Source organism: Pseudorca crassidens, chromosome 15, assembly GCF_039906515.1.
Source record: "Pseudorca crassidens isolate mPseCra1 chromosome 15, mPseCra1.hap1, whole genome shotgun sequence".
Taxonomy (NCBI): Eukaryota; Metazoa; Chordata; class Mammalia; order Artiodactyla; family Delphinidae; genus Pseudorca; species Pseudorca crassidens.
The window spans coordinates 22,046,132-22,071,901 of NC_090310.1; the positions used below are offsets into that span (position 1 = coordinate 22,046,132).

The window sequence follows — 25,770 nt, forward strand, 5'->3', positions numbered from 1 at the left end:
AGGACTCTTGCTCATTACTGAGTAACAACTAGTTAATATGGAGGAAATATAGAGAGTTGGAAAACCATCATTGTACAATAAAAACTGGCTCACAGTAAAAACTGGTTCAGATGAGAATCATCAGTTTTTGCTAAATAAAAGAGGAGGTGGGGATTTTGATGAAAAGCAGGATATTTGCTGTTCTTAAAGTGTATCCTCACATATTATTCAAAGCAAGGGGAAAAAACAGTAACTCTACAGTGGAGAAACTAGACAACACCTTGTTAAGGTCATCAAAATAAACAGAAGAGAGGGACAGACGGACAACATATGCCTCTTGTTGTGGCATAACCTGAATCTAATCATGAGGAAACCCAAAATGAAATTACCAGTGTCATGAGACAAAGAAAGATTGAGGAATGGTTCCAGACTAAAGGAAACTAAAAACTGAAATGTCATATAGACATAGGAAGAGAGAGCGAGAAAGTGTAAAAAGTGCAGGAGCAACCCAGCACACACACAACTAATAAAGCAAATGAGGCAGAGTATTAACAGAAGATGAATCTACATAGAAGGTATACAGATATTCCACCATTCATGCAAGTTTCCTGTAAGTTTGAAATTATTTCCAAATAAAATGCTTAAAAAAAATTACAGAGCCTCTGAACAAGATGACATAAGTCCATGCTTTGATGCATCCCTTCTGCTATACACACATAGCAATGATAGGTAAAATATAAAAAAAAATATATATATAGGAAAACCAAAAAAATATAGTCAGGCTAAAAACCAAGATAAACATCTCCATGAACCAGAAAAAAGAATAGAAATTCAAAGTGGTGTGCAAGGCCAAAGCTACAGGCCTGCTGGAATCTGGAAACAGACACTGGCAGCTGACAGTTCTGCTCCTATGGGGTAACTGAGACTAAAAGTGCTCCACACAAAATTTGAGATAGAAGCCAGACTGGCTAATGGTAGCTAAAGTTGCTGATGAAAAAAAGCTTGATACTTGCATGGGTTGCAAAGGGTTACATTACCCTCTACTCTGAATGCAACCTTCAAAGAGATACTGGGTCACTCACCTCTTTATTTGACAAGCACTTAATAGTTTGACAGTTTTGGGAAGAAGAAAGTTCAGTAGCATCTGCCTCCCGAGTCAAGAAAAGTAGCTTCTGGCCCACTGAGTCCAAGCATTCTAAAACACTGTACAGAAGGAGAAGAGATCAGGTAGGAACAACAGTTTTCCCTAACCCAAGAATTACTTCTCTATACTTGCACTGTCGAACCTGGTAGCCATTAGCAACGTGTGGTTATTTAAATTAAAATAAAATAAAATAAAAATTCAGTTCCTTAATTGCACTAATCACATGTACTATAAGGTCTACATGTATGGACCTTTTTGGACAGCAAAGATATAGAACATTTCCACCATTACAGAAATCATATTGAACATTGTTGTTCTACATTTAGGGAAAGGAAGGATAAACAAAAAATATACTCAAAACTCTTTACCAAAATTTAGGCTAGATTCTAAGGATCTGAAACGTTTACTATGGTATAGAGACAAACCTCTTCTGAGTCTGTTTTTTGTTTGTCTTTTTCCCAATCTGGGCAATACATCAAGGCTATAGCCGACTCTTCTAATCAAAATACTCACTAGTCTATCATCTCCCCTAATGCCACTTAGTTCAATGTATTTCAATGTCTTACTTTTTTTGTAAAGTGAGTTATTTTAAGACCAATCAATAGATTCAGAAAATTAGAAAAACAGATGCTATTTAGGGCAGTACGTGGTCTTTTTCCATCCATGGTTTTTCTAATGGAAGAATGTTACTCATATTATTGGTAAATATTTCTCAATAGACTCAAAAGAGGAAAAAAATATGCCAGGTTTTGTTATTAAATAAGAAACCAGATACTCCATTTGTCTTTGCGACCATTTAGAACTGAAAAATATTACCTTGTGTTTAGCTGCTGCACTACTTCTGCTGTATTTCTCGGCTCTAGACCTGCTGCTTCTAGTTCTTGGTGACTAGCTAGTGCCTCCAGATTTAGTTCTGCAATCTGAAGGAAAATAAAGTGGTAAAATCATTTAATATCTTGCAAAGTATTTGAGGCTAAAAAAAAAAAGAAACCAAACAAACAAAAAAACACCCAAACCCCCCCCAAAATCCAAGAAAAACCCACTCAAGTGGTGTGCTCTGTTTCTGTAGACAGTGACTTTGCTCTTGCCACAGTCCCAGGCTGGGTTCAATAGTTACCAGATGGTTTCTGGCTGCTTAGCCAAGAATGGCAATCTGTTACCAGCTGCTGATGTTGTGACATGAATATGGGAAAGGGCCAAGTAGGGCTAAGTGAAAAGCAATGGCAATTTTGGCTCATGATTCATTCCAAAGTCACTTAAAACTTACTTCTCTGCAAACATGCAACTTTTGGAAATTATAAAAGAATGGCTTTCATGGCAATATGAAAAAAAGACTTTATTGGACTAACACAAAATCATGAAAAGTATTCTAGTTTATTCTCTTTCCATAAAGTGGGAGCCCATTTGGGAGTTCTGATGTGTAGAGATACAGTTATTTTTTTTACTTAGAATCATTTTAGATTTGCAGAAAAACTACAAAGACAGTACAGAGTTCCCACATATATCCAACTGCCATTTTCAACTATTATTACTATCTTAATTAGTATGGTGTATTTGACACAATTAATGAACCACTATTGATATGTTATTTTTTTTCTTTTTAAAATTTTATATTGGAGTATAGTTGATTTACAATGTTGTGTTAGTTTCTGCTGTACAGCAAAGCAAATCAGTTATACATATACATATATCCACTCTTTTTTAGATTCTTTTCTGGTATCTTATTATTAACTAAAGTCCATCCTTAATTCAGATTTCCTGAGATTTTACTCAAGTGAGATGCAATTTTTCCTGGAAATCAAGTGGCAGCATAACAAAATGCAACTGTTCTCAAAGTGTGGCTTGAGAACTCCTAGGGGTTCCAGAGACCCTTTCAGGGGGAAGTTTGCAAGGTCCTATCTTCTCCAACTATATAACACAACAGATTGGACGTAAAAGCAGATATGAGAGAGTCACTAGTCTCCTTAACAGGAGCTTAGTAGCTAGACATTAAAGAGATTTGCAAAATATGTAAAACAATGACACTCTTCCCATTAATTTTTTTGAAAATGCTTTTTTCCATAAAAGTACATTTTTTATGTTAACATGTAATGATTTTTAAAAATATTTTCAACAAATTAGTAAATATAATTTTTCTCATATGTAATTTCTAATATGGTAAATATTGATAGATATGACCCACAAAAACAAAAGCTCTTTGAGGATAAATGGGTCCTGAGACCAAGTTTTTAGAACCTCAGTGCAGTGGTTTAGAGCAGGGGTTGGCATATTACAGTCATTGGATCAAGTCCAGCCCAATGTCAGTTTTTTGTAAATAAAGTTTTACTGGCACACAGCTGTGTCCTTTTACTGACATACTGTTATAGCTGCTTTTGCACTACCAACAGCAAGTTGAGTAGCTGTGATAGAGACAGTATGGTCTGTAGAGCCTAAAATACTTACTGTTTGGCCTTTACAGAAAAGGTTTGCTAATTCCTCATGTAAAGCAAAGACAGGCTTTAGAATCTGACAGACCCTGGTTTGAATCCTGGTTCTGCCTCTAATTTTAGGACCCTCAATAAGTTATTAACCTTTCAAAACCTCTGAATGATCATATATATAATAATATCAATAGTTAACTTACAGAGTTGTTATAAGGATAAGATAATGTATATAAAGCATTTTAGAATAGTACACTTCGTAAGATCTCAGTGAATGTTGGCCATTACTCACAAGCCGCATAAGATATTTTACCATGTCTTTCTATCACCATGACACAAAATACTATTCTGGCTTTTTATTATTCTATATGGACTACCATTTATTTCATAATGGGGTCATGCTAGAAAATATCACACAATGGGACAATCTAATAGGTTAGAATGTGTTATAACACAGTCTGTCAGAAACTACATCCTCTTCAATGCCTCCTTTATGTGCTGTTTTAATCCAGGCCCACTGAACTGCTTTTGAAACAATGATATGCTACTCACACCCCAAGAGAGCAAAAATCTATCTAGATTTTTATAATTATCACAATTATTAGCATCAGCTACAATGAATTAAAAGTGGCATGCGGGATCTTTAGTTCCTCAACCAGGGATCAAACCCGTGCGCCCTGCAGTGGAAGTACAGAGTCTTCACCACTGGACCACCAGGGAAGTCCCTCAGCTACAATGATTAACACCACATTATGGTGCTTAATATATTCATGGCACTGTGCTAAGAGCTTTATACTACATAATATCTCATTTACCCTCACCAATATCCCAGAGAAGTGTGCTACCATGTTACAGATCTGGAAACTAAAGTTGATCAGAGAAATTGCCCTAGATAGCATACAGCCAGACCTATTTAAAAACAAGGAAGCCCAACTTCAGAGACGACATATTTAACCACTACATGATGCTAGTGATACAGGTCTTAATTTCAAATACATGTTCACCTTGAATTACACTGCCATTTTTGTAAAGAAAGGTAACAGCAGGATATGGTGGTCTGTGACTCTGTTCTAGCCTCATAATTTTAAGGAAAGCAAAGGTACTAACCTTCTTTGGGCCATATTTGAGGAAATACCGAGCCAATTCAAGGGCTGTTCTAGCATCTTCTGTGGCATCATGACCAAACCTATCTGGACACTGTATATCCTTCCTGGAAAGTCAAGGTAAAATTGACATAACTGGGAGCATTTTTAATGATAGAGTCTTTCATACCAAATATTCTGGCTACATGTAGAATTTCAGCATTCTAGTAATTAGATTTGAGTCACAATCAAGATTCCTTTATTACTTAGTGCCAGGACCTGAAAGGTACTGAGGGTACAGAATGATCAGGAATGGCTTTGTTTACAGCGAGCGTATCATCAAAGGCTACTCAATAAAAAGTCTCTGGTCCACTCCCCAACCAACCCCTTGTCTCACTTTTTAGACGTAGCTGTTGTTTTAAAGTTACCTTCCAGAAATTTTCTATTATATACAAGTGTCTATTATATATTTAAAAATCCTTTGTTTTTTAAAATCTTAAAAAATACATATGTTTATGTCTATAGATATATCTAAATCTAATCTACATCAATCAATATCTCAGTATCTACGCATCTTGTTCTGCATCTCCATTTTGTTCTCAGTAGCGTCTTAGAGGTCCCCTTATTAGCACATAAAGATCTAACAAAGTATTAGTCACGCAGATAACCATAATTTATTTAACTAGTCCTGTAGAATATCTGAATTCTTTTGGGCTATTTTAAATCATACTATAATGAATATCTTTGTACAATATGTGTTTGTACATGATACATTCAATATAGGAACGCTGTTTTGAAATTTTGGGTAACTTTTCTGCCTCTTCTCTGTCTAGTTCTATCCATCAACCTTCAGCTATGAATGCAACTCCTTTTTGTATTCCCACAGTTTTTTCATTTCTGAGTCATAATTCTCTCTGAAGTTAGGATCTCAGAATTCATAATAATGTTTATAAACTAAGAAGGAAAGGAGAGAGGCTGAACGTTGCAATATGCATTAAATAAGATACAATATTCTAACTTATGTCCAGTCTATCAGGACAATATTATAATATGCAAACAAACCTACCCCAAAATAACTTTGGCTAAGAACTTGAGCTTAAATCTTCTGCCCTGCTCTCTGACATAAAGCAATGATGTATCAATAACATATGGATGTATCATCTGAGAAGGAAAGAGAATAGAATGAGTAGCATCCTATGCTGAAGGAAAAAACAGGTGGGTTGGGGGACAGAAGGCTTTAGATCTGAGATTAATGAAACAGGCACATATGCTAGATAAACTAAGTCCTAAATCAGATACTCACTTTCAGTGCTCTGAGATCTAAGTCTAAGGAGTGGCCCACTAACACAGCGTTGGGAGGAAGCAGTGCTTTTAACTGTCTCTGTACATCTTTGAGTTTGGTTGTCACTGGGTTAAGAATCTTCTTTGTGATTCCTGAGAAACTTTCAATAAAAAAAGAGAAATGGACAGACCAGGATATTAATAAGCTTTCCTCCCCCGAAAGTCATTTCAAAAAGAATATTTTAAAAAATAAAAAATTAATAAATGCTCAGTGTAACAAGGTTGAAAATCAAATAACAAAGAAGAAATTAAAAACTGCCAGGCTTCCCTGGTGGCACAGTGGTTGAGAGTCCGCCTGCCGATGCAGGGGACAGGTTCATGCCCCGGTCCGGGAAGACCCCACATGCCGTGGAGCGGCTGGGCCCGTGAGCCATGGCCGTTGAGCCTGCGCGTCCGTAGCCTGTGCTCCGCAACGGGAGAGGCCACAACAGTGAGAGGCCCACATACCGCAAAAAAAATAAATAAAAATAAAAATAAATAACCTGCCCATAATCCCACCACACAGAGATCATTTTTTACACTTTAGTAAATATTGTATCATATTTTTTGATACATATGTATTCATGTATATGTTTCATTTTTATAATCATGGGTATTCCCTGGCAGTCCAGTGGTTAGGACTCCATGCTTTCACTGCCATGGGCCTGGGTTCAATCCCTGGTCAGGAAACTAAGATCCCACAAGCCACATGGTATGGCCCAAAAAAAAGGAATCATAATGCCTATGCTACTTTATAATATGATCATAACATGTGCTATATATCATGAACAAGTTTTCACATCAATAAATCTATTTCAGCACATCCTTTTAAATGGTTAGTACTCCATTAGATGAATATAACATTCTAACCAACCCCCTACTTTCATTCATATTCCCATGTTTCTGCAACAGTATGACAAATACCCTTATACATACATCTTTGTCACATACGACTGTTCCTTAAAAATACTTTCTAATTGTCATGTCGGCCAACAGGAGTCTTTATCACCATCATGGCCTCTCTGTGCCTAAGTAAGCATGAATTGATAGGTGCAACTACAATGGGCAGCAACGGTAATGTTTCACTGGCTTTTCTTTGCCTAATTACTGTAGTGTGTACATTCTGAAATTACTTGCTAATCTTCGGAAAGACAGAGAAAATTTTTTGAGCTTCCAATTTCTGTTGTGGAAACACTTAGTTTTATTTTGGTTTCTGAGGTCAAGGCAGATTAAGCTCTAAAATCATCTGACTGCCAGAAGATGATTTACAGATTTTTCAGATGGTGTCTCATCAGACAGCAAAGCTGTTTGGCAGTTACTAGGTAACGATTACAACTGTCAGATTCTATGACAAGGAAGATAATATTCTGGTGACCTAGGTCACAGGAAGATTAGAGAGCAAGAAAGGTAAGAGCATTATACACCAATATTGTGTAATTTCAGTATTAAAATTTCTAGTTGTGGCACCCCAGCCTTTTCTTTGATAATAAATAAGTAGATAATACCTAACTAAACAGAAGCTACAGGCTATTCCTGTTAAGTCTCATTCCACTCTAGCGAGCTGGAGGCAGGGTGAAAAATACCTGGTGAGGTAGTCCACAATCTTGTTGTCAGGTTTAACAAGTTCATCCATAACACAGCAGCCTCCTTCAGCAACCAGTGAGATGCGTGTTAGTTCTCGCCCCTTGGATGTCAGGCACTGAAAGACCAGGATGTAGATAGGCTGCTAACCCGTGGAAACTCTTGCTTCCTCTCATTATTCAAGACTACATCAACTGCCACCTACTCTAATCTACTCTGCGACAATGGCACAGCCTTTTGCTGACTAGAGAATCCAATATGAATGAAATTAAAGCTAAGCAGGCTGCTGAACATTACACTTAAAGTAACCAACACAGTACAATTTCTCTGGGAAGGATGTGCCCGAGAGGGACAGAAATAATAACATCAATTATAATTGTACTATTTACTGTGTACTACAACCCAGTATTATGCTAAGTACCAAAAAAATAATTTTTATTAGCACACTCTATTATCTAACACAATACTAAGCATTTTATATACCACCTCATAATAACCCCATGAAGTAGCCCCTAATATTATCCCTGCTTCACAGAGGGAGAATTAGGGAATTTGTCCAAGGTGACAGGCAAGGCCAGGATACACAACCTGATACGACAGACTCCAAATCCTTAGCTCTTAGCCACTCTGTTCAGTGTCGAGAAACTGTTACTTGAGTACTAAGTGAGAGGGGATACACTGCCTCTGAAAGGAGACTTACTAATTAGACAAAGTAAAACACAAGGGGAGCTTAAGCAGGAAAATCCTACTTCTGATCTTAAACGCGTAAAACTAAGCCAAACCAATGGTAATTCAGGCAAAGTCTTCAAGGCAATAACAACAAAACACTTGTTCAAAAGACAGAAGCAATCAACTTCTAGTAATATTCAAAAATTAGATTAAATATATCAACTAGTTAGAAAACTTATGTCATATTTATTTCTCATCCTGGAGTAAAGATCCAATTTTTCTAAAATGTAATTAAATGGGTCTACTTTCAGTTATTTAAACTGAATACTAGAACTGAACGCACTCAAGAAAACTAGACCCTAGCTTGCAACACTCCAGCTGAAAAATCAAAAGTAGTACTTACCATTTCACAGTCAAGCCCAAAGAGAGGACTACTGTTGGTTATAGAACCACAACATTTTATAGGCACAAAGTTTTCACAGTCAGGAAAACCTAGGAGGAAAAGGAATAAAATATTTGCCTTTAGAACTAGAAATGGTAAAAATTACTCCTGTATTTATCCAGGGGAAACTGAGATACCACATTTGTGGGGACCTTCTCTATGTTAGACACTTGAAATATAAAATTAAATAAGACAATTTCTGTCCTTAATTTCTTCTCCATCTACTCATTTTTACATTTTGGGAGAATAATGTAGGCTGCTATTAGTGGAGATACTAGGGCCTAGACTTCCTTGCAGTTACCAAGTAACAATTTTTTCCTCCTTATTAGAAATTATAATTAAATTGTGGCTAACTCCAAAGTCACTGGGCCTTTCCCATACAGGCACTAAGGAAGGGTGAATACAGTGCAAATGACTGCATGTGGCATCTTTCTTTCCTAAATAAAACAAGAAAAAGTAGGAATGAGATTCCACCATAGCAGAGATCTAAAAGGATTTCATGGTAGGCAGAATGTTTAACATTCACCATATGCACTCTTGTACTCAACTCTACCCTTAAAATTTCTCCAAGATCTCTCTTTAGAAACGTGCCTCATTTTCTGGAATCATAGCCTGAAAATTCCCTACAGAGGCTCAGATATAGGCTTAAGGTATCCCTTCCATTGTGTACCCTAAGTCAGTAACCAGGCACATTCAGTTCAGAGGCCCAAAAGTGTCTGAATCATTGAAGATTCCTACCTTCAGACAGAGGCTGAAACAGTAAAGGTAATACCTAGATCTTATTTGACAAGAAACTAAGGGGAGTATGAAAAGCTTTGACCAGTTCCTATGTCACAGTACCCTGAAATTTCCAACTGATTACAATTAAAAGAACCAAAATACAGTCTAGACCAGAAAGGAGTACCCCCAAATCCTGGAGACATTATACTTGCTGCCCTCCTTATCTATATTATTAGTACCAATAATAACAAAGAATAACTTTTTAAAGCACTATGTGCCCCATGCTAAGCTCGTTTTGTACATTAACTCAATTAATCCTCATGGCAATACTATGATATATGAACTATTAACTCCCCAAAGACAGCCCAATTAAGAAACAGACAAAGGATCTGAAAAAATATACAAATGGCCAATAAGCATATAAAAAGATGCTCAATATCATCAGCCATCAGAGAAATGCAAACGAAAATCACAATGAGATACTACTTCACACACACTAGGATGGCTATAATCAAAAAGGCAGAGCATAGCAAGTGTTGGTAAGGATGTACAGAAATTGGAACCCTTATACATTGCTGGGGGGAATGTAAAATGGTGCACCTGCTTTGTAAAACAGTCTGATAGTTCCTTAAAGGTTAAACATAGAGTTACTATAGGATCTAGCAGTTCTACTCCTAGGTATATACTCAAGAAAAATGAAAACATATGTCCACACAAAAACTTGTATCTGAATATTCAAAGTAGCATTATTCATAACATCCCCGAGGTGGAAACAACCCAAATGTCATCAACTGATGACTGGATAAATAAAATGTATAACCATACATGGAATATCATTAGAATGAAAATAAATGAAGTAATGATACATGCTACAACACGGATGACCCTTGAAAATTTGATGCTAAGTGAAAGAAGCCAGTTACAAAAGACCACATATTGTATGATTCCATTTATATTCACAATAGGTAAATCTATTAACAGAAAGTAATTAGTAGTTGCCTAGGGCTAAAGGGCACTGGGGGGAAACAATAGTACAGGGTTTCTTTTGGGGTGATGAACATGTTCTAAATTGATTGTAGTGATGGTTGAAAAACTCTGTAAACATACTAGAAACTACTGAAATTGTATACTTTAAATGGATGAACTGAATGGTAGGTTAATCATAACTCAATAGGGCTTTTTTTTTTTTTTTTAAGGAATTTTAACATGACTGCTGTGATTAAGAGGTAATAAATCAAAGGATTTTTATTAAATTCTTGCTACATAACAGACCAAGGCTCTGAGCCTAGACTTGTCCTATTTATTAAAGAAAATGGGGGTGGGATGGGTGGGAGGAGGATTAGAAGTACCAGAGAAGTGTTCAAGTTTTAAAGACATATTGACTTCTTTTCAATATACTAAGGAATGAAAGAAAAATGAAAAAGGAATAATTTTCCCACAATATTTAAGGTCATGTTCATGTACTACCTAAAATCAATAATGGTACACATCCTACACTTTAGGAAACATTGCACTGAAAGTATTTCCTCTTTAGTAGAAGATGGAATAAATCACTTGGAAAGCAGCCCATAAAAATGAACTTTCAACAGGAATATTTTTAAATAAACTGATAGATATTCTTCCATTGTTACCAACATCAGGTTAAATCTAAACCAACCTTGTAACGGAAAGTGATATGTTTTCATTTCCTCCTTTGTGAGAAGGCATCTGGTCAAGCTTACTTTCTTAGAGCCATACTTTTTAACGATGGGGTCATTCTGCAGGTTGATGCTGACTTCTGAGCTGGAAGAAGGTAAAGACCCTGAAACAAGGACAATCATACATATGTTAGAATCTGTGTTTAACAGCCCTCAGAGGACATGTCCTTTTAATGTTGTATAGGGTAAGCATGATGAAGATCAAAAGATTTTTAAGACCCAGCCCCAACTTTAAAGGAGCTTGCACTCTCATACACTTATAAAGAACACAAAGAGAAAATAAGTCTCAAATGGGTTATAATAATAAAAGCTATAAAAGGGAAAGGGAGAATATACTGGCTGAGATGGTTAGATATGGTTCAAGAGAAGAAAAGATTAGCTGAGTCTTAAAGAAAAGGCAGAATTCAGATATTTGGTGTATTAGACCAGTCCGTTACAGTGTCTGCCACTCCTAATAGCCCATTCTAGCTAAATCTACTGCACCCCTAACCACCTGGCTCAAGCACCAGCAGGGGTGCTGGTTCTTTAAGTAGGGCTCGTTACTGATTGGATTAAGAGTGGGGACTTGGCTAAAGAGGGAGCTATCTATAAACTGACCAGTGACTTGATATTCCTTGTCAAGACATGCTCAAAAGGGACAAGGGTAATTAGCTAAGCTGATCAGATTGCTTGCTTCCAGAACTGAACTAGGAAATAAGGAGAACACACCGGTTAGAACAGAAAACAAAGAAGCTAAGATGCCATGAAAGGGATGGAGAACAGCTCTTCACCAGAGGCATTTAGATTCTTGATGACTTTCTAGTCCACATGTCCTTCAAATAATACCCTCTCACTTAAGGTGGCCTCAGTGAGTGCCTGGTCCTTGCAAACAAGAATGCCAAAGAATCAGAAGTAAGGAAAGAGGGCATCCCAGGTAAGATAGAAATGTACAAAGCAAACTTGGTATGGTAGTGACTAGACCAGTCGGGGAGAAAAAAAGGTCTTTGTAGAAGAGCAGTATAAGAAACAAGGTTGAAAGAGGAGGATAAAAGTGAATTGTAGACCACTGCAAATGCCAGGCTCAAGAGTTTGAATTTTAGTCCATCATTTCATATATAAGGTGGAGCAACAGAAAGTTCCTGAGAAGGGAAGTGGCATAACCAAAGAGTACTTTAAGAAAGATCAACCTCAAAGATATGTGGAAAATGAAGTAGAGAGAGAAATGAGAAATGGCAAAAAAAAAAAGAGTCTGGATTAAGATGATGGAGGGAGGAAAAAGGTTATAAGAAAGAAACATTACACAAGAAAAACTGGTAGAGGGACTTCCCTGTTGGCTCCCAATGCAGGGGGCACGGGTTAAGACTGCACTCCCAATGTAGGGGGTCTGGGTTCGATCCCTGGTCAGGGAACTAGATCCCACATGCATGCCTCAACTAAGAGTTCTCATGCCACAACTAAGGAGCTCCCAAGCCACAACTAAAGGAGCCCGCCTGCCACAACTAAGGAGCCCACAAACCGCAACTAAGACCCAGCGCAAACAAATATTTTTTTTTAAAAAAGGAAAAACTGGTAGAGCATAGTGACAGAGTAATTCAGTTCAGTCAACAAAATATTTACTGAGTACTTACTATATGCCTGGTATTGCTCTAGCCAGTAGATTCCCCAATGAACAAAATCAACAAAATTCTCTTAAATTCTAGGTGATCTTAAATTCTAGTTGGGAAAATGGACAATAAACAAACAAATACATAATATAGCAGGTGAGGATAAGGACTATGGAGAAAAGTAAAGGAGAAAAAGGAGGAAAGGGAGTGCTGGGGCAGGAAAAGGGTTAATGTCATATATTTTATAACCAGGGAAGGTCTCTCTGATAAAGTAACATTTGAATAGGTTCTTAATAGCAAAGGGAATGAGCCATGAAGATTGGGTATGGGGAGCCAAAAGAAAAGTAATTCTAAAATTCAATACTGGTGGCTTAGAGAAAAACAGTACCAACAGAAAAGGGGATTTGAAGTTGGGAGTCTGTTATTTAGGGATGAGAAAAATGCTTTTATATATGCTATGATTGAGGGTACAGTGGAGTATCCAGGTAGCAACATCCAGCAGGCAGTTGAAAATGCAGGCCTGGAGTTTGGGATATCAAACCTAAAGACAGAGGAGTTATCCACAGAAGAGTGATGGATAAACTGGGGAAGAACAGATGAATATTTCAAAAGAGAACTGAAGAAAGATCAAAGTATATGGACTATATCTTGGGGACTTCGATATTTATTTAGGTTGGGAAAATGAAGCAAAATCCTTAGGAGGACAGAGAAGTAGCTATAACCCTCTAGCTCCTCAATGCTTACAGTATAAAATCCAAAGTCCTTAGCATAGCATTTACAGCCTGCAAGACAAAGCTTTAACCTACCCCTAAGCCTCATCTCTCACCACTACCCGCCCTCTTATTCCATCTCCACCCCCTAATCATCCTCAACAATCTATATTCTTCAGTCACATCAATTTCTTTTTTCTGATTACATCCTTTCTTTTACAGCTCAATGTCTTTACCTGAGTTTTGAATCTCATAATGACTACTCTGTAATTCACTCAAAGATGTTTAAAATACAGTGGATGTCAAATTAAGCAAAGCTGCAGGTCCGATATAGACATCTATTAGAAGGAAAGGGGAACAATGGAAAGGTAGGAAGTTAGAAGCTTTTGAGACAGAAGATAACAGGAAACACAGTCATGGAGGATATGGAAAGGAATCACTAGTTATTCCTCACCACTTTTTCATGTCCCCTCAGTGCAACTATTCAATAATTTAATTATTTCTGAACAAACATACAAAAAGCATTATTGAACAATACTTACCTTACTATGTGCAATGAACTGTTAAGGTCTATTCCATCACTCACCTCCTCTCCCCCCAAAAGAGAAGGTCAGCTATAACTTGCTAACAGGACACAACCCAGTTTGAAAAACACTGCTATCATGGATATTTATACTTTAGCTGGCCAGCATCCTAATCTGCCACTGTGAGTAGTATTAGTGAGTATCCCCTACATTAGTCAAAGGCAAGATCTTCCTTCCTATGTGTACACTTGTGGGTACAAAGACCCAGTGACAGTTTGAGTCCAGTGTCAGTGATATCCAGGGAGCAGACTTAGCTATCTAACCTAACCAAATGACTTCTGAGGCATGAACCCTGGTTATGTTTCCTGCTATCTAATCCGCCTTGGTACTTACCCATTTTTTCCTTAAAACACACACACACACACACACACAAAATTGCTTTTCTGCTTAAGTTACTTATAGTCATACCTTCCATTCCTTTAGGCAGATCCCCAATTATTTGTTTCTTTTGCAGCCCAATGATATCAGCTAGGAAATCAGATGATGGGGGAGGCAAGCAGAACTTCTGAAAATACATAATAGGTTTTTACAAAAATGCTTGAAAACAGTTAAAATACTGTCACCTAGACTTTTATTGTCAGCTCAGTGCTATGAAAGATCTGGATCTTAATTGTTTGCATTGTAAAATGAGGACTGTTTCCTTAAGTTGTAAAAGTGACTAAATAAGTGAAGCCATATTTATCCTACCACAGTTTTCTTTGCTTCTCTAATTACACACTATACAAAAGAAACAAACATTACAAAAATGTATAACTTAGAAAAGCAAAGTTCCTTATATTTTTCAAAGCACTTTCATATCTATTACTTTAGTGGATAACATGCCAGGTAGATGACACAGAAAAGCAAAGAGATTGAGAGTTCAAGTCTCAGGCTCACCTGGGCTTCAATTCCAGCTGTAAATTCCACTTACTAGCTGTAACTTGGGTGCGTTACTCAGTTTCCTTATGTATAAAATGGGAATAAAAAAGTATCTCTTGGGGCTTCCCTGGTGCAGTGGTTGAGAGTCCGCCTGCCGATGCAGGGCACACGGGTTCGTGTCCCGGTCTGGGAAGATCCCACATGCCGCGGAGCGGCTGGGCCCATGAGCCATGGCCACTGAGCCTGCGCGTCCAGAGCCTGTGCTCCGCAACGGGAGAGGCCACAACGGTGAGAGGCCCGCGTACCGCAAAAAAAAAAAAAAAAAAAAAGTATCTCTTATAGGACTATTGTAAGAATTAAAGATGATGCATACAGTATGATTAATATAGGGCCTAGCACATAGGTAGTGTTCAATAAATGAAAGCAAAAAAAGAAAATGGAGACCCAAGGGGGTTAGGTTAGGGCTCACCAATTCAAATGCTCTCAGGGGTAAATGGATGAAACAGTCTGATAAAGAATGGAAGAGGCTACGGTAAAATGGAGAGCACATGCCTTTCTAAAGACAGCTGCTATTCAGCTCCAGATACTGTTTCAAGGGAAACTAATCTTGTGATGTTGTCAAGAGAAGCCAAAATATATAGGTTTTATGTAAATTTTACAATTTTTGAAAACACCAAAGCCCAAATAAAATGTGACAATATCAACTACAATCTGGGAACTAGACTGCAATCTGGGATTAAGGGTTTTGCCAAGATTACCAAAGAAAAAAATGAGAGAGAAATCTAATTTCAACAATCTAATCTCAGGTATCAAGCGTAATCTTTTTAGCTTTCTAAAACTTCTATTGCTTGTTCAATCAGGTTGCCAAGGAGCACAATTTGAGACATGTGCACTAATCTCTGAGTGTGAGGACCTGACTCAGGTCCGAATACAAAGTTTTCTTAACTTACGTGTCTGAATGCCTTTCGGAGAAGCCCAAACTCCAAATAGAACCTGTAAAAGTGTAGCTGACTCATTCCCTGCAGTATAACAACCACCACGTTGTTCAGGTGGTTTTGGTGAAAAAGTTGGCACCAGCTGTTGAAAAATAGAACCAACAAATCTAAGACTGATACCGTCAAGTCAGTTACAGACATACAGAAGGGAAGTATGAAAAAAGCACTGAGCAACAGATATTGGAGTTTATCATCACTCACTGACTGCCTGGAAACGGAGAACAGCTATTACTGCACAGAATTCAAATAAAGATCTCTTGAGATTATTATTTATTCCATTCAAATCAAGTATAATACCAAGTGAAACAAAATGCATTCAAATCCAAAATCCTATTAAGATTTGCTTTAAATTGGAACTAATTAAGCTCAGTTTACAAAGGCATATCTTCAAGATCCAAATCTGCTCTACAGTCCTTCCTAAGCCAGTAACGTGACCGGCTTCCAGAAAGCCAGTTCAGATAAAGTGACAGAGCAATGATAGTATCTGTTAAGGCAGAAGCGGGCTTTTGAGGTTTGTAGCCACTCCACCCCCAGATGGAAGTGTACATATGAAAATCTCTCTACTGTGTATTGGTACATACAGAAATGCAATTTTCATTAGACATTTAATAATGGCATTGAGGATATCAGAACAGTAAAATTCTCTTTGCCCTTGATTTGTAAAAGAAGAAAAAAGACTGGGATTCTTAATACATGATTATGTTATTTCAATCAGGTCTCCACTGGAGGTTATAAACAAAATACCTATAGCAGCCAGACAGATACTGTAAATAAGGGAAGCAGGCCAGGTGGGACACTGATGTGTACCTCTATAATAGGAGGCCACTATTCAGCTTCAACAAATTGTTGCCATAGGGACAGCTGCCAGAGTTTTTCGAAGTAAAAAATATGGATATAAAGGGATTCCCAATTTAAATTGTTGGCAACTTTGTAAAAAAAAAAATTTAGGACATTCCGTGTGGCAAATAAAAAACGTCAGGTAGACATGGTCCTCTAGATACCAATATGAAACCTCAGGTCTATACCCACCATTTATGTTCTTCTCATACCTAGGTTTAGGAACACTGGATTTGCCCAGAACTGCATACTTCAGCAATTCACATAGCTGGCCATGAGTTATTTCACGGGTATCAGAAAGTAAAATGGTAGATAAGCAGGCTTTCTGCAAAGATAAATCAGAGTATAACAAATTATGATTATAAAGAACATCAAAAAAACACGGCAAATTTTTAAATATTCTAGTTTCTATTATTTTAGCATACTCTAAACATAAGGAGGGTTCTTACTAATTAGAAATGAAGGTCTAAAACAACAACCTGTGATATGACATTATTAATAGGATATTTAATAAACACCGATACAGAACCTTAATTATAGACACTTGGTTATGTGCTAGGGATAGCAGGATGAATAAAACATGACTCATGCTCTCAAGAAGTCCATTCTACTAGGGGGAAAAAATGCAGAAACAGGTAATTCCAATATAATGTGGGTGCTACTATAAAGGTAAGGGAGCAAAAGAGGCTAACTAACTGCCTTGGGGATTGGAGAGTTTTGGAGATAGCATCACTGAGATGAAAATAATGGAGTTGAACCTTGAAAATAATGAGTCAGCCAGGTAGGAGGAAACACTGTGTCTAAACACTTAGTTTGGTTTGGCTGGAGTCAAGACTGCATGTTGCAGAGCAATAGAGATATGAGAGAAGAGAGAAGTGGGAGCCAGTTCATAGATGATCAATGTGGTCTAACCTAAGGAGTCAGACTTTAAGCCTCTCCTTAAAATAGCTTTGTACTTAGATATAGTTACTAAAGTAATTCATGCTTGTTAAGTCAGATAATAGAGAAGGGTAAAACAGATAAAACACAACAAATAAGTGAAAATAAGTCACCTGTATTTGTACAATTCAAGTAATACCACTTTCATTTTGGTCTGGGAGGCAGCAGAGTAATAGTGGTTAGGAGTTCAAGCCCTGGAGTCACGCTACCTGAGTTCAAATACCAAGCTCTACCATTTTTTTTTTAATTATTTGGCTGCGTTGGGTCTTAGTTGCAACATGCAGGATCTTCGTTGCAGCATGTGGGATCTTTCATTTTGGCGCACGGGCTCAGTAGTTGCGGCACACAGGCTCTCTAGTGGCGGGCAGGCTCTAAAGTGCGCAGGCTCAGTAGCTGCAGTGCGTGGGCTTAGTTGACCTGCAGCATGTGGGATCTTAGTTCCTGGACCAGGTATCAAACCCACGTCCCTGCACTTGAAGGCGGATTCTTAACCACTGGACCACCAGAGAAGTCCCCCAAAGCTCTACCATCTTAAGTGCCTTAAGGTGTTAAGAGCTTAGGGGCAAGTGCCTTGATCTCTCTAAGACTAAGGTCTTTTCATTTATAGAATAACTACAATTCTACCTCATGAGATTACTGGGAAGAGCAATGAGGTACATTGTAAGTGCAATGTACTGAGGCCAGTGTCTGACATACCCTAAGATAAGTACTTAAACACCAGGTATTATTATTATTGCTATTTTCCCCTGTGACTGTTTAAAGCTAATGTTGAACACTTATTATTAGTCATTTACAGTTCTGAGCACTTTATATCTATTAAATCATTTAATTCTTAAGTCTTCTCAAGTGGGCACTACTGTTATCCCCATTTTACAGATAAAGAAATGGAGGAACAGATAAGTGGCAGAACCAAGACCAGAATGCAAGCTACAGATAAAGAAATGGAGGAACAGGGGCTTCCCTGGTGGCACAGTGGTTAAGAATCCGCCTGCCAATGCAGGGGACACGGGTTCGAGCCCTGGTCCGGGAAGATCCCATGTGCCGCGGAGCAACTAAGCCCGTGCACCACAACTACCAAGCCTGCGAACCACAACTACTGAGCCCGTGCACCTAGAGCCCATGCTCTGCAACAAGAGAAGCCACCGCAATGAGAAGCCTGCACACCATAACAAAGAGTAGCCCCCGCTCGATGCAACTAGAGAAAGCCCGTGCGCAGCAATGAAGACCCAACGCAGCCAAAAATAAATAAAATAAATAATAAAAAATAAAATTAGAAAAAAGAAATGGAGGAACAGATAAATGGCAGAACCAAGACTAGAATGCAGGCTGCAAAGCCCAAACTCTTTTCATCTCTACTTTATACGTTTCCCAAGGGATTATACATTACATTGTTTTGTAACCAACTCCTGCCACCGAGAAAAAAAAAAAAACTGGGGCATTCCCTAGCAGTCCAGTGGTTAGGACTAGGCGCTTTCACTGCCATGGCCCAGGTTCAATCCCTAGTCAGGGAACAGAGATCCCACAAGCTGCGTAGCATGGCCAAAAAAAAAATAATCTGTAAATATCTTTCCATATCTGTTAAACATAACAAAAGTCAATGTTAATAATAGTCCACTCTTTCAATTTACTTAAAACATAATTTATTTGAAAAAAATTCCCTATTGATGACACTGTTGTTGTTCTAAAAAATTATGAACAGTATTATGATAAGAATCCTTGTACACCTATTTTCTCAGGATAAATTCCTGGTCAAAATAAGCATGTATATCTTATATTCTGATAATATTGCTAACTCCTGAAAGAATATACCAATTTATATTTACCAAACAAAACTGTATGATATTGATAATGTATGAGTAAGGAATCTATATGGCAGTGAGTAATCATGGTTGCCAAACATGCAATGTCAGAGGCTGAGCAGGGTGAGGAGGGCATCCTATAGGGGAGAAAGCCCAGGACTAGGGGTAGGAACCCAGGATATATATGCAGGACAGTGGCCCAATGTGAAGTGTCAAAGCCTGAGCGGTATGAGGAGGGCATCCATGCAGTGGCAACTGGAGAGCAGTTAGGCTGGCATCAGATGTCAGAAATTGTTTACGGTAAGGAGGGCATCAATGCTGAAGGAAAAAGAGGGCTGTCACCGAATTCAAAGCCTGAAAAGGGTGCGGGTGTCCGTGTGAGAAGGATGAGGGTAGTAGCTTGTCACAGCAGCAATGAAGGCATTCAGATAGGAGAGTTACCTGGTATAAGACGCAGGATGACAAGGGCCCAAGCAGGGTAAGGAAGGTGTGAGGGTGTGGGGCAATGGCAGCAATGGGGGACTGATCAAATATATTGAAGATAATGGGAGTCAGGTTTCTCACTGTTATATAAGGAAGTTATAAATATGAAAAGGGAGAAAACTAGAATGAACCCTGTGGAATTGGATTGGAAGTAAAGATACTGATATGAATTCAGTTTTTCAATATGTATACAGAAAAATATTTAAATGTAAACATACGTATGTGTGTATAAACATATGCACACATATTACCTAGCTCTCTTTTTGGGAGTAGTGACATACCAATAGCAATAAACACATCTAACACCCAGATCTTGATTTCTAAATGTCACTCTCCACTAAAAGAACTAAGTCTCCTGGCAGAAGTAGCCGATTCCAGGGCTGGGGCAGGGAAAGCACAGAAGAGTCTGGAACATTTTTTTGTGCCAGAAAAATAAGGAAATGCTCAAGCATGATGGGGTCATGTTAAAGGGACACAGAAGCTAGCTTAATGGCCAAATCTGGGATATTTTGAGCAGCAAAATACAGTAATGGATTATAACTCAATGAATAAAATAGGTATCCACAAATTCATACTAATAAAAAAATGAATAAACTGCAAGTTTAATGAGGAAGCATCTTCCCACAAAACAACAGAGAAAAAGAGTAACTTTAGAGAAGTTTAGCACACACGTTCTTAATCAAGTTATCAAGGTTAACATCACCAGTAATGGGACAAATCAAACTTGTGTACAACCTGATAAAATACAAGAGAACAGAATATCACTTCTGTGATATTCCTGCCAAAGATGCATAATCTGCATCTAATTAATGAGGAAACAAACAAACCTAACTTCTACAAAATAACTGGTCCAGGATTCTTCAAAGGTAGTAATGTCACAAATGTCAAAGAAAAGACTGAACAGTTGTTTGGACTGAAGGAGACATGACAACTAACTGTAACACGTGATTCTAGACTTGATCTTAATGCTAAAAAGGACATTATTAGAACAACTGGAGAAACTTGAATGGGGTCTGAGTATTAGATGGTAGCAATATATCCATGTTATTTCCTGATTTTGATGGTTGCATTTTAGTTATGTAGATTGTTTGTAGGAAATATGTAAACACTAAAATATGGGTGGGGGGAGGCATTCTGTTAGCAACTACAGTACTTTCAAATGTTGGCTGGGGGGTAGTTTTTGATACTGTCCTTGCAAATTTTCTTTAAGTTTGTTTCAAAATAAAGTGATGAGACTGTCAACTTCTTTTGACTTTCTACCACGTTAACCTTTAAAAAATTGCTTTGCCAATCGGATAGGCCAAAAAAAAGAAAAAGGAATCCCATTTAAAAAAGTTTTCATAGCACGAATTCCCTTCTATATAACTGATTTATCATTATCTATTGTTTATCTTCTTTCTCTCTCCACTAGTAAAGGTAGTAGTGATCTCTGTTTATTCACTGATGTACCCCAAGTGCCTAGGAAGACAATAGAAATCTAAAGGGATGAAAGGCATTATTTAGCTCTCAATAAATGACAGAGATGATCATCAATCTTATTCTCCTATGGGAATGTAAACTGCACGAGTGCAGGGGATTTTGTGCTTTTATGCACTGGGATACTTCCAGAAGCTAGAGCAATTCCTGGCATACAGAAGACTTCAATAAATATCTGTTGAACGAACATTCTTCTCGTGTGCCAGGCACAATACCTGTTTTAAACCGCCAATATCAGCCCTAAGGTATGTGGTATTGTATTATCATTTGGGAGCTCCAAACTGCCTCGGGCCGCCCATTCGGGATCCCCCGTTGCTCACCTTGGCCTCGGGCTGCTGCCTCTCCTCAAGATCCCAACGGTCTCTCATCACCTCTGACGCCCCGACCAGCTTATTCGGGACCCGCCTCCTCTTCCTGCCCTTCTTGGGGGTCCTCCCGGTCCTTTCCTTCTCTGGCTCCATGAACCTGTGGAGAAAGATCGGTTAGAGATGAGAAAACTACGACGCGCAGATGGCCCGGGCCGTCTCCTGAGTGGGGAGCACAAGGGTTTCGACAGCCTACAACCCTCCTCAGATCCTCTCCTTAATTCAGTTTACGAAGCGCTCCCCGCCCCCCTCGGAAAGGGAGGGTGCCAACGGTCTTCCCCGTTAACGCGGCAAAGAAAACCACGCCGCACCAACCCAAACGGTTTTACAGTTGACGCCGGAGGCCGGATTCGATACGCTTCCCCAACCGCAAACGCGCCTCCGCCTGTTGGAAAAGAGGGAAGGGGGGGCGCTGTCTAGCTGCTTCCCTGCCAAAACCACTCCCCACGCCCCAGATTCCCCGAAGACGCCGAAGAGAAGCAGGGCGGAGAACACCGACAAACGCCGCCGCGCCTCCGGCGGAGCCGACGGTGTAACGCCCTCCGCAGCGGCGCGCGGCTTTTGAATGGACCGGAAGAGGAAGTACAGCGACTTCCGGCAGTTGGGCTGTGAAGAGAAAGGAGCGTCAGGAATGGCAACCAAAAGGCTTGCACGGTACGCTAGGGGCTCCGGGCGGCGGGGGGGGGGGGGGGGGGGGGGGGGCGGGGGTCGGTCCTGGTCCGGCGCTGGCGTCCGCAGTGTCAGCCTCCGTTCTCTGCAGCTCGGGCGTCCCAACCTGTACTGGCCAGCCCAGCCTGAAAGGTCTCTGCCTGGACCTCAGTCTCGAGCCTCTGGCAGCCCTCTGCGCGAGCGTGGAAGGACCAAGGCTCTCGACTCTGTGCCCTTGAGCCACAGTCTGCCTATACCAGGCCTCGGGAAACTATTAAGAACGACCCTGGAGGGCCGTTCGGAGGTCGCAGGGAGCCCCGACCGCACTCAACAAGCCGTTCACCCCACGACTTACTCGTGATCCCTTTAATTCACAATGTGAATCATTGTGGCCTTTTTCCTGATTCTTGGACACGCTGTTCACGTTTGTGATTAATAGAAGCAGTGTAATGCATTAGTGAATAGCATGGGTTTCACAGTTGGATGATCCTTGGTTCACAGACTAAATACGTGTTTTCTGGCAAATTGCTGAGTTCGTTTTCTCATCCATTAAATATAGGTAGCAAAAGTGACTACTTTGTACAGTTGTTGAGGATGAAAGGAGATCACCATCTTAGTTCAGTGCCTACTATGTAGTGAGCAGTCAGTAGGTGTTACCCATTATTCTCAACTCCCCATCACAGGTCAAACAAAAAACTAGAACAGGAGGTGTCTACCTAGTTAAACTCTACTTAGCACAGTTTTGTCTCAGTTTTACCTCAGTAAGCATGTAAGCTGTTAGGGTAGGGGTTCCCTGGAGAAAGAGAACCAGGCGTGGCTTTCTTAACATAAGAGAAGCCATTTTTGGCCGAAGCCATTTTGTAATCTAAGCCTGGACACAATGCTTGTCCTTGAAGAGGTCTCAGTAAGTAATGATCTTAAAGGAACAAAAGAATGCAGAAACGAACGACTGTTAGGCAAGAGAAGCAACAGTGGCAAAGATAATGTATTAGTTGTAAAGACCAATGGTTCTGGGAATTACCTGGTGGTCCAGCGGTTAGGGCTTCACGCTTCCACTGCAGCCGGCACGGGTTCGATCCCTTGTTGAGTAACTAAGATCCTGCAAGACACGTGGTGCGGCCAAAAAAAAAAAAAAGACTCCTAGTTCTGTTTCAGTGGTAAAGATGAGCCTGAGGTGCTCAACCACCAGATCAGCTGGAACCCAAGGGATGATAATGTTGACCTTTTTTGACCCTCTTATATCAGCTAAAGCTTGGAATCTTTCATGAATATGCATGTACCCTTAGCTGAAAACTTCCCCAATTTTGCAGTTGGGAGAAACACTGCTTTGGAAAGGATCCCCGCTGTTCTACTTACTTGCTGCAAGTAATAAATCCTTCCCTCTCCTGCTCTTTTTTTTAATTAATTAATTTTATTTTATTATTTATTTTTGGCTGCGTTGGGTCTTCGTTGCTGCACGAGGGCTTTCTCTAGTTTCAGAGAGTGATTGCTACTCTTCATTGCGGTGCGCGGGCTTCTCATTGCTGTGGCTTGCCTTTGTTGCGGAGCACAGGCTTTAGGCATGTGGGCTTCAGTAGTTATGGCACGCGGGCCCAGTAGTTGCGGCTCACCGGCTCTAGAGCACAGGCTCAGTAGTTGTGGCGCATGGGCTTAGTTGTTCCGCGGCATGTGGGATCTTCCCGGAGCAGGGTTCGAACCTGTGTCCCCTGCGCTGGCAGGCGGATTCTTAACCACTGAGCCACCAGGGAAGACCCCCTTCTCCCACTCTTTGCCTTGGTTGTGTCTTTTGGCTTGACAGCCACCAAGAGGGGAGCACAGTTTTCAGGTAACAAGCTCTTCCCTTTCTGTGGACTCAGCATGTTGCCCTTAAAGATCCTTTATCATATATTACCTTTCAGTAGTTTGCTATGGATATCTAGTTTCTTTACCCAGATATTTTAAGCTCCTAGAAGACTGGACCTGCCCTGTCTCCTCTCAGCTGTGCTGTACACATAGCAAGGGCTTGAAAAATGCAAAAGAAAAAATAACTTAGCTTTTCAATGCATCTTTAAAATCACTTGAGTTCCTCAGTATTACTGTAAAATAAGGGGAGCACAAAGAATTGGTCTAAGTTTGCAAATATGCACTTTGAGGCCCATGCAGGTAGAATGACTACTAAAGTCAAGAGTGCAAAGAACCAGTCTAGTTCAATTTCCTCTCAATCACAATACCTCAAACCATTAATAATGAGGGTTATACCATCAGTTTGTTAGCTTATATAGGCAGGAGTATGAATGAATTTGTTGAGCATACCTGGATTATTTTACATTTTTAGGCAGCTTGGATTAATTAGAAGAAAGTCAATTGCACCGCCAAATGGAAATCTAGGAAGAAGCAAATCTAGTAAGTAGTGTGCTTCATTTCTTTATTTTCTGTAGCCTTGCATTTTTAACACTGGTAAAACATAAGGACACTCTGATCTTTTGCAGAGCAGTTGTTTGACTACTTAATTGTCATTGATTTTGAGTCGACTTGTTGGAATGATGGGAAACGCCACCGTAGCCAGGAAATAAGTAAGTCTGAACTTGACTGCAAATGGCCAAAGGTAACACTAGATAAGTTACTTTAAAGTTTATAGATATAAAACAGTTAACAGTTAAAGAAAACAAAATGATCTATGAATTGGTAATTTACTATAAAATCTGACTTGACAAAAAAACCCAAAAACCTAATACCTAATTGTGTCATCATATAAAATAATTGTTTTAGGATTATATACAAAATCTCAATTGCATAGAAGCTGAAAAGAACATAATGCCTTTGCAAAAAGAAGTCTGTTTCAATTTTCATATGGTCTTCATATTTAATTATGGAAATATATTCAAGAGTTTTAAGTAGATATACCTGTAACTTGAATAGTTTGACTTATTCTTTGGCATAACTTTTTTTTTTTTTTCTTCTTTGGCATAACTTTAACCATTACATTACACTGCTTTGGTCATTTTAATATGCTTTTACTAAAACAATGATTGTTTAATAATGAATGCTATATGATGGTAATATATATTTAATTTAGAGTGATTGCAGCATTAATTTATCAATTGTATATTCAAGTGTCAATTGATGATTCTTTCATGTAGTTGAATTTCCAGCTATATTGCTAAACACATCAACTGGAGAGATTGAATCTGAGTTCCATGCTTATGTTCATCCTCAGGAACATCCAATTCTTTCTGAATTTTGCATGGAACTAACAGGCATAAAGCAGGTATGCCCTTCTCTTTTCCTCATTTCTCTTCTCCTCCTCCCACCCCAACAAAAAAAAAGCAGGCGAGATGCATATATTAAAATTCAGAAATCAGTTTCAAAAAGAAAATAAAAGCTATATGCCATTTGGAATTAGATTTATTCACTGTTAGGAGATATAATATCCCCTCCAGAATCTTGGAATCTTTAAAAA

At 39.0% G+C, this 25,770-nt stretch overlaps 2 protein-coding genes across 24 annotated transcripts in view; one reads left to right on the forward strand and one right to left on the reverse strand.

The window, feature by feature from the left end:
• REXO5 (RNA exonuclease 5) overlaps positions 1 to 22,154 on the reverse strand; it is a 54,955-nt gene extending 32,801 nt beyond the window's left edge. For 2 of the 5 annotated variants that reach the window (XM_067706440.1, XM_067706441.1), the window contains exons 1-12: positions 21,639 to 22,025; positions 16,834 to 16,946; positions 15,740 to 15,866; positions 14,340 to 14,436; positions 11,015 to 11,158; positions 8,599 to 8,687; positions 7,529 to 7,644; positions 5,929 to 6,067; positions 5,692 to 5,786; positions 4,651 to 4,753; positions 1,940 to 2,043; positions 1,062 to 1,182 (exon numbers count right to left, since the gene is read on the reverse strand). In XM_067706440.1, the coding sequence (XP_067562541.1) occupies positions 1,062 to 1,182; positions 1,940 to 2,043; positions 4,651 to 4,753; positions 5,692 to 5,786; positions 5,929 to 6,067; positions 7,529 to 7,644; positions 8,599 to 8,687; positions 11,015 to 11,158; positions 14,340 to 14,436; positions 15,740 to 15,866; positions 16,834 to 16,946; positions 21,639 to 21,779 (1,389 nt within the window). In that variant the 5' untranslated portion in view covers positions 21,780 to 22,025. Of the gene's footprint in view, positions 1 to 1,061; positions 1,183 to 1,939; positions 2,044 to 4,650; positions 4,754 to 5,691; positions 5,787 to 5,928; positions 6,068 to 7,528; positions 7,645 to 8,598; positions 8,688 to 11,014; positions 11,159 to 14,339; positions 14,437 to 14,807; positions 15,104 to 15,739; positions 15,867 to 16,833; positions 16,947 to 21,638 lie in introns of those variants that run through there. The other 3 variants (XM_067706438.1, XM_067706439.1, XM_067706442.1) reach the window with 3 other exon arrangements.
• ERI2 (ERI1 exoribonuclease family member 2) overlaps positions 22,147 to 25,770 on the forward strand; it is a 40,496-nt gene continuing 36,872 nt past the window's right edge. For 2 of the 19 annotated variants that reach the window (XR_010934923.1, XR_010934924.1), the window contains exons 1-4: positions 22,178 to 22,337; positions 24,646 to 24,713; positions 24,800 to 24,883; positions 25,451 to 25,578. Coding sequence is in view for 15 of the 19 variants with exons in the window: in XM_067706443.1 (XP_067562544.1) it covers positions 22,249 to 22,337; positions 24,646 to 24,713; positions 24,800 to 24,883; positions 25,451 to 25,578 (369 nt within the window). In the remaining 4 variants the exon portion in view is untranslated. Of the gene's footprint in view, positions 22,338 to 24,645; positions 24,714 to 24,799; positions 24,916 to 25,450; positions 25,579 to 25,770 lie in introns of those variants that run through there. The other 17 variants (XR_010934925.1, XR_010934926.1, XM_067706457.1 and 14 more) reach the window with 15 other exon arrangements.